The sequence below is a fragment of the Medicago sativa genome, chromosome 7, assembly GCF_051527215.1.
Source record: "Medicago sativa cultivar Bolivia chromosome 7, Bolivia_mono, whole genome shotgun sequence".
Classification (NCBI taxonomy): Eukaryota; Viridiplantae; Streptophyta; class Magnoliopsida; order Fabales; family Fabaceae; genus Medicago; species Medicago sativa.
In genome coordinates this window covers 46,017,882-46,032,234 of record NC_140755.1, presented here as the reverse complement: position 1 = coordinate 46,032,234, position 14,353 = coordinate 46,017,882, and the positions used below count along the sequence as shown (strand labels likewise).

The 14,353-nt window shown below is 33.0% G+C and overlaps 2 protein-coding genes across 2 annotated transcripts; one reads left to right on the top strand and one right to left on the bottom strand.

Annotated features, from left to right (window-relative positions):
- Window positions 1-3,113: 3,113 nt before the first annotated feature.
- On the bottom strand, window positions 3,114-4,751 carry LOC146906196 (protein SAR DEFICIENT 1-like). The gene is made up of 3 exons (XM_085725540.1): window positions 4,579-4,751; window positions 4,340-4,415; window positions 3,114-3,377 (listed from the first exon to the last, which is right to left on the bottom strand). Exons 1-3 carry the CDS (start codon window positions 4,662-4,664, stop codon window positions 3,177-3,179), a joined length of 363 nt encoding a protein of 120 aa, XP_085581666.1. The 5' UTR covers window positions 4,665-4,751; the 3' UTR covers window positions 3,114-3,176.
- Window positions 4,752-8,021: 3,270 nt separating this feature from the next.
- On the top strand, window positions 8,022-8,764 carry LOC146906195 (RAF-like serine/threonine-protein kinase PRAF). Its single transcript, XM_085725312.1, has 2 exons — window positions 8,022-8,304; window positions 8,391-8,764. Exons 1-2 carry the CDS (start codon window positions 8,163-8,165, stop codon window positions 8,723-8,725), a joined length of 477 nt encoding a protein of 158 aa, XP_085581438.1. The 5' UTR covers window positions 8,022-8,162; the 3' UTR covers window positions 8,726-8,764.
- The last annotated feature ends 5,589 nt before the right edge of the window (window positions 8,765-14,353 follow it).

Below are 14,353 nucleotides of genomic sequence, written 5' to 3'. Positions count from 1 at the left end.
TTCACGCTCCTATATAAGCATGAGGACCGGTTTATCTCTCATTCCACTCCTCTCTTTCTCTCTCTAACTACGAAAATCCTCTCCCTCTCTCTCTAAAATTTTCGACGTCTTCTCTGGCGGAATTGACCACCGCCGGTGACGACGAAGCCCTAAACTCATCAAAACCTCACGATCTAAGACTTTTCACCGTTCATTTTTCAATCTAAACACGAATCAAACACTAGAAATTGCAAACGAAGCTTAGATCTATGCAGATCGGAATTTAAACCTTTCGGTTTTAGGTCATTCAAATCTCTTCGAAATCTTTTGAAACGAGGCTCTAATCTATGTTATTTTTTCTGCTGATGATGAATTTGAACTCAATTTTGTAAAACGAACGGTGGATTTTTGCAGATCTAAATCTTAGGGTTCGGTTTCAACGTTTTTTAAAAGTTTTTCTTCATATCTTGAAACGGAACCCTAAACCGAACCACTTTATCCACTGATGACGATTATGAGCCTCGTTTTGTGAAATAAACGGTGAATCTTTGAAGATTCACATCTTTAGGGTTTTGTTTCAAAGTCCTTCGAATCTTTTCGAAGTTCTTCTTCGATTCACCGTTTATTTGTGTTTGTGGATCTTCGTTGAGCTTTTGCGATGAAAACGAAGGGGTTTCTTGAGGATTACCTGGTTTTATTTGGAGATTCGAACGGAAAGATCCTTGTTGAAGCTTCTGGTAAGTTCTGGAACCGAAAATAAATCGGTTATCCTCTTCTTCTTCTTCACTGGTTCGAAACTGCTTCGGTCTCTCTTCTTCTCTCCTCAAAAAGACCCTCTGTGATCGTCCAGTTCATTGCATTTGTGATGAATTTGGGCTCGAATTGCAGAGGAAGTGATTCGATGATGATGATTCGAACTTGAATCACTGAGAATCGCACTGAATTTTATCCAATTGATGATGAAATTGATTTCTGGAATTCTAGGGTTTGAGAATTGTTCTTTGTGTTCTTGGAACTTTTTGCTTTTTGATCGTAACTGAATGGAGAGAGAATATGAAATCTGTTTGTGTGATGTGGCTCGTTGTGATTGATTCTGACCCTGCATTGAATGATGTGGCCTTTATATAGGCTGACATGTGGACTCTGAGCCACTTAGGACCTGCCACGTGTTCTGGAATGATGACTTGGACAATAACTTGGACAAAAGGGCCAATCTGAAATTCTAAGACTAAAAGGACCAACCTGTAAATTAAAAAAAAACTATTCTGCAAAAAAAATGAAATTTCGAAATAAAAAAGGACTTAAAAGTAAAATTTGAAACTAGGAAAAGGACTTGAATGCAATTTTAGAATTTTTTAGGACTAAAATGAAATTAAAGTAAAATTGAATTAAAATTGGCAAAATGGAAAATAACGTAAAGTGAAACGATTAAAATTGACACAACGGACTAAAATGAACCAATTACCTAAATGAGGTACTTTAAAGTAACCTCTCTCTGCCGAAATTTCATGTGAAAAGACCAAAATGCCCCTAGAAACTAAACTGACTTAAAATGACTCAGATGCAATTTTAAAATGGATTTTTAACAGGGAATTAAAGCAAGAGCTCATACAAGCGAAATTAAAAGACTCAGAGACAATTTTTAGAAATTAGACAGGGTTTTAACACATGAAAAGACTAAAATGCCCCTAGGGGCTAAATTGACTCAAAATGACTCCAAATGCAATTTTTGAAATGGATTTTGACATGAGATTGAAACAAAGGCTTATTCAAACTTATTTGAAAGGACTCAAACAATTTTTAAAAGATTGAAAGAAATTTTAACATAGGAAATGACCAAAATACCCTTTTATGTGAATTTTGCAAGTGATATTGAAATAAAATGCAGAGAAAGATGTAATTGATCAGAGACATATCAAATGACTTGAAATGCAAGAAAAGAAGAATTGAGCTAGTATTTTTAGGTCCAAAATTAGGGTATAACAGGCGGCGCTGCTGGAGAAAAGAAATTAGGGTTGCTAATAGGTTTAGACTCGTGATACCATAATAGAATTTAGTCTGTGATGTTTCATTATACAGTAATGAGTATATATACAATGATGTGGAGTCATGGCTGACTCATCAAAATGATATGCTAATCAATATACATCAATACCTATGGTAATGCTAATCAATATACATCAATACGTAACTAAAGGCTAATAATGTTAATCAATATACATCAATATGTAACTAAAGGCTAATAATGAATATCTTTATATTCTAACACTTACCTTCAGCGTCGAGTATTCTACTACCTGTGAAAGTTGGAACGAAGTTAACTCAGTGGTAACTCAGCGTCGAGTATTCTTGATCACTACAAGAAAAATTTAATAACGACGAAGAGTATAAATTCGGTAATCAAATTCGGCAACTCTACGATTACTAAGGGTGGGAATAGATTAGGTCGAGTTAGACTTTGCAAGGCCTAAGTTTATCTTGTCAAAAGTTTTAAGGCTTAAGCATGGTCAGCGGCCTGTCATAGGCTTATTTTTTAGGCTTAAGTCTGGTCTCTTGAAAGCCTGATGTGACCTGCTAGCCTATTTAAAAGCATGTTTCATATGAACATCCTTAAATAAATAATGTGATCTGAGTTTGAATAGACCAGCGAACTAATAGATTAATTCGATTAAACTCCCTTTTGATATTTACAAGACTATTTAGAGTATTTGATTGTATGTTATATCATATCTCAATTATAGTTTATAATAATATACTTAAATATACTAAAAAAAATAATGTAATACTAATAAACTTAAATTACTGAAAAGATTAACAAATTTACAATTTAATTAAAAGTACAAATTATCCTTCAAAAAAAATGTAAAAGTACAAATTATAATACAATTAATATTAGTAATAAACAATATTATTCACATTTACCTAAGTAGGGTGGCTTGATAGGACTAAGAGGTTTTTTATATGACATGTGACCTTGCCTTTTTAGTTAAATAGGCTTCTGAAAAAGTTTAACCTTCTCTATTTAAGAAAATTAATTGGCCCAGTCTACCTGTCATAGGCTAGGTCATATGCCCCTATAGAGCGGTCTGGCCTATTCCTATCCCTAACGGTTAGCGTCTAAATTAGAGATGGATTTTGCCTTTTCTATCTCTAAACTTCCGTCACTATTTCAAGTTTTAACTTTTGTTTTTGTAACTCTAACTATCTAAGGGTTGGAATTCAAATCTTGTAACTAATGTAAGTATCATACCTGTCAAAATTGGGAGGGAAAGCCTTTTGTTGAATGAGAGTTGTAAGATTGGTTGTTGATCCCTTGGTGCTTGGATTCTTAATGAAGGTGACCTATTGATGAAAGGTGGAAAGCAGTTTCCAATTGCTCTATCCACCTCTTCACTCACCTAACCAAATGAATCGTATAATAAAGTAAGCTTTCATGAGAAAATCAACTATATAATGAGAAATACAAATGTTCGATATTTTTAGACTAGTTGTAGTATTCAAATTCAAATAATTAATGCAAGCTTCATAGTTAGGTGAAGTTGGTTTTTTGTGGTATGAATAGCTATGCGGAGACTACTGCAATTGAAGATTTCATATTGACGGTTGATACAGTTGACATTGCAGTTAATTACAAGTGAGGACAAATTTTTAAAATTCTCAAGACTCAAATAAATTTTAAGGTTGTTTAATATGGATCCGGTTTAACATTGGACCATCTTATTTTTAATAAAATATTATTTCTAATCTCTATTTTACATTATTATAAAATTCATTTTTTTATTAAAAATGGTAAAGGTCTATATTTAAACCATTTTTTAGAGAATCATATTAAACACGCCTTAAATTTTAAGATAATATCAAATATTTACAGTCATGTGGTGACCTAACAACAATATTCTTGTGCCTTATCGCTATAAGCTTTTGCCTCTCTAGTTTTGAGCTTTATCAAGCAATGTTAGGTAAGATGGGTTTATCTATAGGGGCTCGAGCCCTTTCTGTTTTTTTTCTAAAGATGAAAAGAATAGCTCTTTCGGTCAAAGTCGATAAGGATCAAAGTCTAATAGCTAGGGTGGGATTGTCCTCTGTTCTCAACTCGGGAAGGAAATAAATAAGCATGGATTCACCTATTCCAGAAAAAAATAAATATGCACTTTTTTTAGGTATACAAATATATTGTTTGTTGGATCATCTCTTAATTCTTATTAGGCCACCCCAACCCTAACCCATGAGAAACAAGTTAACCACATTAACTTCAAATATGTATGCTTTTGGAAACAAGACAAAAAAAAAAAAAAAAAAAAAAACTTCAAATATGTATGCATCTGTGTCAAATGTCATGGTAAAGTTTAACTTGACTTACAACTCTTTTAAGAAAAGGTTCCAAAGCTCCTAAAAGGTTCTGCATGTTTTGCACTTTAACTGCTCTTTCTAGCACACTGCCAAGAAGAATTCAATATATCATGCATAAGAATAAGGCTAGTAAAAAAAAAAAATGAAGTATAAAATGTAGATAGTAGTTTTTTGCATGGATCAAACTTCAAAGTATTAAAGATTTATCAAGAAAAGAGCTAGAAAGTAGATTAGAAAACAAGTGCATACGAAGCTAAAGAAGGTCTCATTCGTTTGTCGTTTGGATTGTCTTGATCTTTATCATTAGAATCATCAAATACCCTTTTAGTAGCCATTTTTGCAAAAGTGTTATTATGAACCAAAGAGTTAAGGTTTTGATGTGTTGTATTATGAAAAAGATGAAATTTATCAAAGGCAAGAGTAGAGAATGGAAGATTGTCCAATACCTTCCTATTTATAGCCCAAAAAATTGAATAGACTTTAGAATTTTGAAATACATATTAAAATCATAGTTTTAAAAACCGGACCGGACCGGCCGGTCGGACCGGTCCAACCGGGACTCGGTGGTATGTCCGGTTCGAGCGAGTAGTTGGATCGGGCATGTAATTGGCCCGTCGAAAACCGGTGTGAACCGGACGATTTCCGGTCAAACCGGTCACTCGGTAGGTATATGAACCGGACCGGTTTTCTGAGAGAGAGAGAGAGAGAGAGAGAGAGAGAGCGCGCGCTACAGCTGCTACATCGCATAGAGAGAGAGAGCGCTTCATAACATTCGACTATGAAGAGAGAAGATAAACACTCAAAGAAGAAGAAGTATGAAAGGATAAAACATTGAAACATTTAGTCAAAAAGAAAAGGAATGAAATGAGCACCGGCGGCTGCTGTAAGTAAGTATTACAGCTATTAGGGTTTCAGGTTTGTAGTGAGTAGCTGGTGGTATAATGGGCCTCTCAATAAGCCCATGTTTTATGTTTCATTTTTTTTATTTATATTTTTTGGTCATGGCACGAGTAATATTTTTTGGTTATGGTGCATAAGGAATCCTTATGCACCGTGCATAATTGCTTTCTACACCCAACATAATTGCTTTCTACACCCCAAGTAAGCCCACTATAAAATCTATTTATTTGTGGGCCTAATGAAGCCCCATATTATAATTTTTTTCTTAACAATTTATTTATGCAAAATAGCTTATTCGAAATAGTTTATTTATGCAAAACAACTTATTCCGATCTCATTTTAAAAAACAACTTATTCAAAATAGCTTATTTATGCAAAACAACTTATTCGAAACAACTTATTAGGATCACTTTTTTTAAAACCGCTTATTCAAAACAGCTTATTTATGCAAAACAGCTTATTTGTGCAAAACAACTTATTCAAAACAGCTTATTTATACAAAACAGCTTATTCCGATTTCATTTTAAAAAACAACTTATTCAAAACAACTTATTTATGCAAAACAACATATTTATGCAAAACAACTTATTCAAAACAGCTTATTTATGCAAAACAGCTTATTCGAAACAACTTATTTATACAAAACAGCTTATTTGTGCAAAATAACTTATTCAAAACAGCTTATTTATACAAAACAACTTATTTTGATTTCATTTTAAAAAACAACTTATTCAAAACAACTTATTTATGCAAAACAACTTATTCAAAACAGCTTATTCGAAACAACTTATTTATACAAAATAGCTTATTTGGGCAAAACAACTTATTCAAAACAACTTATTTATACAAAACAGCTTATTTGTGCAAAATAGCTTATTCCAATTTAATTTTAAAAAACAACTTATTCAAAACAACTTATTTATGCAAAACAACATATTTATGCAAAACAACTTATTCAAAATAGCTTATTTATGCAAAACAGCTTATTCGAAACAACTTATTTATACAAAATAGCTTATTTGTGCAAAACAGCTTACTCAAAACAGCTTATTTATACAAAATAGCTTATTCCGATTTCATTTTAAAAAACAACTTATTCAAAACAACTTATTTATGCAAAACAGCTTATTCGAAACAACTTATTTATACAAAATAGCTTATTTGTGCAAAACAGCTTATTCAAAACAGCTTATTTATACAAAACAGCTTATTTGTGCAAAACAGCTTATTTATACAAAACAACTTATCCCGATTTAATTTTAAAAAACAACTTATTCAAAACAACTTATTTATGCAAAACAACATATTTATGCAAAACAACTTATTCAAAACAGTTTATTTATGCAAAATAGCTTATTCGAAACAACTTATTTATACAAAATAGCTTATTTGTGCAAAACAGCTTATTCAAAACAACATATTTATACAAAACAGCTTATTCAAAACAGCTTATTTATACAAAATAGCTTATTCGAAACAACTTATTTATACAAAATAGCTTATTTGTGCAAAACAGCTTATTCAAAACAACTTATTGATACAAAACAACTTATTTGTGCAAAACAGCTATTTTGCACAAAATAAGCTGTTTTGAATAAGTTTTTTATGAGTTAGAGAGAGAAATGAGTATGGATTATGAGTTTCTTTACTGGAACGTTGTTTAACATGTTATACACTGAAATTATTACTGAAACCATAATTATGGTTTAATGGTTTTGATAATCATGTATGTGAAACCAAAATAATTGTGTAATGGTTTTTAATGAAATTATTATTGTTAGATGGTTTTGAATAATGATTAAGATGTTATATACTGAAATTATTAGTGAAACCATAATTATGGTTTAATGGTTTTGATAGTCTTCTATGAGAAACCAAAATAATTGTCTAATGGTTTTTCTATGGCTATGGTTTCTGTGAGTTGGTTTTAAAACCATTTTGCAGTGGAAATGGTTTCTATGAGTTGTATTCCAAAACCATTTTGCAGTGAAAATGGTTTCCGTGAGTAATGGTAACACCAGATCTGAACCGGATTGATCATAAACAACACAATTCACTGCAAAATGGTTTTGAATAATGATTAAGATGTTATACACTGAAATTATTAGTGAAACCATAATTATGGTTTAATGGTTTTGATAGTCTTCTATGAGAAACCAAAATAATTGTCTAATGGTTTTGCTATGGCTATGGTTTCTGTGAGTTGGTTTCAAAACCATTTTGCAGTGGAAATGGTTTCTATGAGTTGTACTACAAAACCATTTTGCAGTGAAAATGGTTTCAGTGAGTTAGACTCCAAAACCATTTGCAGTGAAAATGGTTTCCGTGAGTAATGCTAACACCAGATCCGAACCGGATTGATCATAAACAACACAATTCATCACAATATTCTCAATAATTCATCAAATCTGAATTCCAGCTTATACCAACAGATTTCACATCGAAGCATTTCGTACTTCGCAAATAACCGACTGAACAGCTTTGTGAATGTTAATTAAATATAAAATACTCAAGCACAATTAAATTAACAATAAAAAATTACATTATCATGATCCATGTGACAGAGAAGTTTAATTAAATTAACAATGTAAAATAATCCTAGAACATCATATGGGCTGTTGATCTCAACTTCCATTATCCTGGTGACCTGATACATGAACAGGTGATTACTAATACTTCCACATTCAATTACAAAATAAATATCAACAATTTAATTCAGTAATGAATCAACAGGAACAAATAAACTGAGAATCAACAAGCTTCCCCCTGACTAGTACACCCGAAAATCACATACCAAAGTTTCAAGCCTCAACCTTCTAACGCAGAAGAAAACACTTCTTCTCCTCTCCTCACTCCTTTCTCTCTTTCTTTCTAGAATCTTCGAATATTCTTTTTAATTTTCAATACAACTCACTGAGTCACAACAACGAGTCATGGAATCTAAACCCTCAAACACTATTAAGATCCTCTATAGCTACGGTGGCAAGATCCGCCTTCGCTCCACCGACGGTGAACTCCGTTACGTCGGCGGTCACACCAGAGTCCTCGCCGTCGATCGTTTCATTTCATTCTCAGGTTCGCATCGTCGAATATTATCATCTCTCTCTTACAAATTGCTCTATTCGTTCATTATACTCATCGATTTTGTTGATATTTTACAGAATTGATGGTGAAGCTTGAAGAATTGTGTGGTTCATCTGTGACTTTCCGGTGTCAATTAGCTAACAGAGATTTAGAAACGTTGATTTCCATCACCAACGATGAAGATTTAGCCAACATAATCGACGAATACGAACATGCCTCGTTGAAACTAACTCATCCGTTGAAGATCAAAGCAATTCTTTCGCAGCCGAAATCGAGTTTGAAAGTTTCACCTGATCTATCATCTTCGTCATCAAATGCCAGTTTTTCTGCGGCGGTCCTTTTCACGGCGATGACGTCGGCGGCGGGAAGAGTGGTCGGAGTCAGAATCGGAGTCAGTGCAGGGAGAGGATGAAGAAGGGGAGGTTGAATCGCGTGACCCATTTTGGGATGCGGAAGCAGAGAAGAGGAGTTTCGTGAATCAATCAAAGCAGTGTTTGTATGTATCTGGATCATTACACCTGTCCTTGATCTAATGGTTCTGATTTGCTTATGCAACATGCATAAGGAAATCCTTATGCATAATAACTTTTGCCCATATCAAATATGCCATCTGAATCCATCACATAGTGTATTTTTATATGAATAATTTGACAATAATATCTATACAATAATTTTAGATACGGTCCCTCAAAAAAAAAAATTAGATACGGGATAAAGTTTATTGACAACTAATATAACTTATTTTTTTGCTAATATTCAACTAATTTATTTTAAAAATATATATTTGTGAAATTAAGTTAATTTATGTGTCATGATTTTTTTTAATTTTTTTTAATAACATAGTCATTTGGCTCAAGTAGGATAATATCTATACAATTATTTATTTTTATATGGACCGAGTTGTACATCCGAGTCATCCGATTCAGTCATGCGGTTCAACCAGTGACTCAATGGTTCGACCATTGACCCAGTGACCCAGTACCCCACCGAGTCGAGGACCGAGCCGGTTTTTAAAACGATGATTAAAATAATTAAACATGCATAAAATAGTAATCCGAAGCTTCTTAGAATGTCGGAGGAAATATCCAAGAAAATAGGATATAGGTCCCAAAATTAACAATGTTGTTGAAAATGATGTGCTTATGTGTAACGACTTGGCATAATTTTCAAATATAACACTGTTCGGTGATTGTGACCATTGACTATCAATGTTATGGAAAATTATTTTAATTTTTTGGCTTAAATATGGAAATGGTCCCTGCAAATATCTGACGTTTTGGTTTTAGTCCCTGTAAAAATATTTTTTTGGTTTTAGTCCCTGCAAATATAGAATATTTGGTTTTGGTCCTTAGTATTTTGTTTTAATCCTTGTAAAATCATTTCATATTGAAATTGGTCCCTATAATATTCATTTTAGTCCTCATTTTGAGGGACTAAAATCAAATATTATACATATTACAAGGACCAAATCCAATAAGAATCAATTTTACAAGGACTAAAACAAAATATCAAGGACCAAAACCAAATTTTTTATATTTACAAGGACTAAAACCAAAAAAATATTTTTACAGGGACTAAAACCAAAATGTCAGATATTTGCAGGGACTATTTTCATATTTAAGCCTAATTTTTTAACATCCATCATTCATTTAACACCATCATCTGAGGATACCAATGGAGAGACTTATGTGATAAGTATACAACGAGTCTTATTTGAATAACCATTTGAGACAATTTTTATGACTACTTTCTTTTTCTCTATTTTCATTGATAAAAAATAATAGAGAGAAAAAAAACATAATCTAAGTATGAGAAAGAGAAAGTTGTTATAAGATAGTTGTACAAATATCATTTCTCATATACAATATAATAAGAAGAAACACAGAGAAAATAAAGTGTTGATTGGGCGTTTGAGAATTAAGTGTATCAAAATGTAAGGGTTGCATTGCATTTTAATGGAACAAGGATCTTGATCTTATTTTATTAAAAAAAAAAAAAAAAAAAAGGTATGATTTTATATAACATAATTCTAAGATATATTTTTTTGTTCGTCATGACAAATTTAGAGTAATTTTTTTTTTCATTAAGTTGCTTTCAGTTTGTTTTTCTTTTTTTTACTATTGTCTAAAATACAAAATGTTTGTCTTCTTTATGGTTTGACACTTGGATATGATTACCCGTCTAGTCAAAATACATGTTTCATGGAAGGATCGAATACGTGTCATTAAGTTCGGGTGCCAAAAGAAGAAACTCACATGCAATTCCTTAGCTGCAAATTAAATTATCACAATTAATCAAAGGGAAGTTATCATTCATTGGTTTTTTGAAATAGACTAATATTCAACTATGAAAATTGTTTGAACTGTTCATTTGATGTATTCTGAACTCAAACCACATTTCTTTGGCATTATCCATTTTGGAGTCTTATGCAAAGTCTTCGTGATTTTGTCCTATAAAGTGTCCAAATGGATTTATGAATCTGAGTGTTGTTTTATAAACTATCTTTAATCTCAATTATAAAGAAATGGGTTATTTAATAAGTGTTCTAAGGACATTTGTTAACGAGTCGAAAAATAATATGTTTGCGTCGGATTCAACAATATCTTGGATTTTTGAAAAGTTAAGTTCATGACTTTTCATCATTTTTAATACAATATTTTTATGGGTTAATTATGTTTCTAGTCCCTATAAAATAGCGACCTTGTAAGTTTAGTCCCTACTTAATTTTAATAGCATTTTTAGTCCCTATAAAAAAAAAATTACTTATAATTTTAGTCCCTGCTAAAACAAAGTTTGATTAATTATCCTTAAACTCTTAAATTTTTGAACGATTTTTTTGAGACAAGATTAGAACACTATGAAAGGTTCGTTTACTAAAATTTAGAATTTTCTGACATGAAATGAATTAAATATGAATTTTTTAAAACGACAAAAGTTAAAGATAAAAAGTAATAAAATCTGGATGTAGAAATCAAATTTTGCAATAATTTTTTGCGGACGAACTTTTAGTAATGTTCTAAACATGTCTGCAAAAAATTGTTCAAAAATTTAAGAGTTTAAGCATAAATTAAACAAATTTGAATTGAGTAGGGACTAATACTCAGTGCAGAAAAACAAAATTAGGGACTAAAAATGCTATTAAAATTAAGTAGGGACTAAACTTACAAGGTCGCTATTTTATAGAGACTAGAAACATAATTAACCCTATTTTTATTTGTATTATCTTAACAAATACCTCCAAGAACACTCTTTAGTATTACCATAAAGAATGACAGTGAAAAATTCATAACAAGAGATCACGATGAACAGTAACCCTCTAAGGGTTTGACGTCGCCGGCAAAGGCTGGCTTTCCCGTTCACCTTCTGGTGTGATTCGTGTAGGGATTCCGATTTGGGTTCTCTCTCCGTGTTGTTTAAATCTTGGCTCCGCTCTCAACAAATCAATCTCCGATTCTCGACGTCTTGGGCTCTCGATTTGGGTTCTCTCCGTTCTGGGTAAGGTGTTCTTGCTCCTCTCCTTTTCTCTTTCAAGTTGTTTGTGGGTCACGTTCAGCTTCCGTTTTCGCTAGTTTGAACTGGTTTTGGGTGTCACTTGGATTGTGGTACTCGGTTCTGTGTTGTGTTTTTGGCTATTATGGTGTCTGTTGTTCCGTGGCCGTTCTTGGCATATCCGACATCAACTCCAACGGGGAGCAACAACCGCTTTCTGCACAAGCAGTGACGAATACTTGCAACACTCAGCAGAAGCAATTGGCGAAGCCTGCAATTAAAGGGGATTCTCTATGTATCAAAATCTCACAGGTTGAATATGAGAAAGGCTTTGAAGATTGCCAACATAATCTTCGTGGAAGACTATTTTTGAGCAAAGGCGATAAACCTATCTCTGTCAGTAACCTTCAGGAGAAATTACTTGCAATATGGAAGCCTAATGGAAATTGGAGGATCATTCCTTTGGGGAAAGGTTTTTTTGATTTTGAGTTTTCTTCCATGGAAGACTTGAAGAAAATATGGGCAGCGGGTTCTTGGAATCTCAAGCCAGGTATTCTCCGTCTCTCTAAATGGTCTCCTGATTTTAGCATTCGCAATCATAAACAAACTCATGTGCAAGTCTGAATTAGATTGGTAGATCTCCCTCAAGAATATTGGAGACATACAACTTTGTTTGAAATTGCCAATGGGGTGGGCACCCCTATAGCTTTAGATATTGCGCCTAAGAATCGCACTTTTGGCCATTTTGCGAGGATCTTGGTTGATCTTGACCTTTCTAAAAGAATTTTTAATGAGATTATGGTGGAACGTGAAGGGTTTTCCTTTTATGTTGAAATTCAATATGAAAGGCTTCTTGATTTATGTAACAATTGTGCTACAATCGGTCATTCTATTGGTCAATGTAAGTGGTTGCATAATATTTATAATGCCTCCAAGGAGGTTGCTAAGAAACAAAAAGAGAATGCTCACAAGGGTGAAGCATCTGATACTGTGAAACAACCCATTCCTCAGCAAGTTAGACAACATGAGGTGGAAAAAACTGATGCTATTGTGCAACAATCAGGATGCAGCAAAATCGTTGTAGATGAGGATCCACTTACTATTGATATTATAAGGTCTAGAGAGATGGCAACTACAATGAATGTATTTAAATGCTATTAAGTTTGTAGAAGAGGCATCTTCTACTGTTGAAACTCTTCCCGTGCATGTTGTGCAGGTGGAAGACACCTTAGCACTGGCTGAGATACACAATGGGAACCAACAGTGCAATTCTTTTGCTGATATGCGTTGGCCCTTGGTGTGATGCGGTCACTAATATGGATTACGGGAATGATCATACTCTGGATGAATCTGAGCAGGAATATTTGGGAACGAATATTTCCGTAGTTGGGACCGACCCTAACTTGTCAAACTTTAGTACGAATATTATTCATGATATGCAAGTTTTAGGACTTGTCCCTTCTGCAGCCCAACAAACTATGGATTTTTTGAGTGATTCCTGGGCTAACATGGGTCAGAATAATGAAAGTGTTGATTTAGCAAGGGACACTGGCCAACCTTTTCAACTTGTGATCCCAAGAAGAAGAAGAGCAAGAAGCAGCAGTCTGAAGCGAGCAAAGGTTTCAAGGTGGGTACCTCTAGCCGTTCTCCTCGCTAGCTCTTTTGCAGGTCTATTCTCTCTTGTTTCTGTTTTGGGTTTCTTTTTTCTTGCATCAGCTTTTAATTTTCTTGAGAGTTTTGGTTTTGTCCCCCCTCACTCTTTGTAATTCTTTCTTTTTATATATGACTAGGGTTCTGTGGCAGGAGACCCCTCTGCACCCCTTCTTTTGCTTAAAAAAAAAAATTACCATAAAGAAATAAAAGACTTTTTTAGTGTACCGGAAGTTCATATTGGTAGCCCCTAAGTCAAGGTAAAGGGGCTACCCTCGATTTCTATAAACGACGACAATATTCTGACCTCAAGCCGCATTTCAAAGTGGAATCATCTGTTTTAGGATCTTGTGCAAAGCCCTTAGAATTGTATCCTTGTTGAAATTTGCTTCACTGTAGATAGAGTGTGAATGTTATTCATAAACTGCGCTAAAATTAAATATGTTTTTAGTTCGTATAAAACCTTTAAATTTTATTTTATCCCCATAAGTAAATCATGATTTTTAGCATAAGAAATTTGAAGAGAGACAAATATTAAATTCGTGTTTAATTCCATTGTTAAATGCTAAAGTTGAAGATTAACTTTATTTTTTCCACCTCTGATTTCTCTTGACAAAAAAAAAAAAAGATGATTAAATGTATAGGCCTCTATAAATTTTATATTCTGTAAAGAAAATTATAAAATTTAGTTTCTATGTAATTTCTTTTTTTATTTTTAGTATTTGAAGAAAACCACTTAAATAAATATTTTTTACACTCGTGTTGAACTCATTCCAATCAAAAGGACTCTTGTTGTTAAGAGATGGTGATACTCTCTCTGTTTTATTTTGTTTCCAATAAGTAGGACTTTATTGAAAAGGTCTAATCGAAGTACAAACGATTTGCAAAACAAAAAATCAAC

Coding starts and splice junctions, on each gene's coding strand:
- LOC146906196 (XM_085725540.1), bottom strand. CDS start 4,664: ATGGCTACTAAAAGGGTATTTGATGATTCTAATGATAAAGATCAAGAC. Junction 4,416..4,578: donor ATGAGACCTTCTTTAGCTTC/GTATGCACTTGT, acceptor TCTTCTTGGCAG/TGTGCTAGAAAGAGCAGTTA. Junction 3,378..4,339: donor AACCTTTTCTTAAAAGAGTT/GTAAGTCAAGTT, acceptor TCATTTGGTTAG/GTGAGTGAAGAGGTGGATAG.
- LOC146906195 (XM_085725312.1), top strand. CDS start 8,163: ATGGAATCTAAACCCTCAAACACTATTAAGATCCTCTATAGCTACGGT. Junction 8,305..8,390: donor TCGTTTCATTTCATTCTCAG/GTTCGCATCGTC, acceptor GATATTTTACAG/AATTGATGGTGAAGCTTGAA.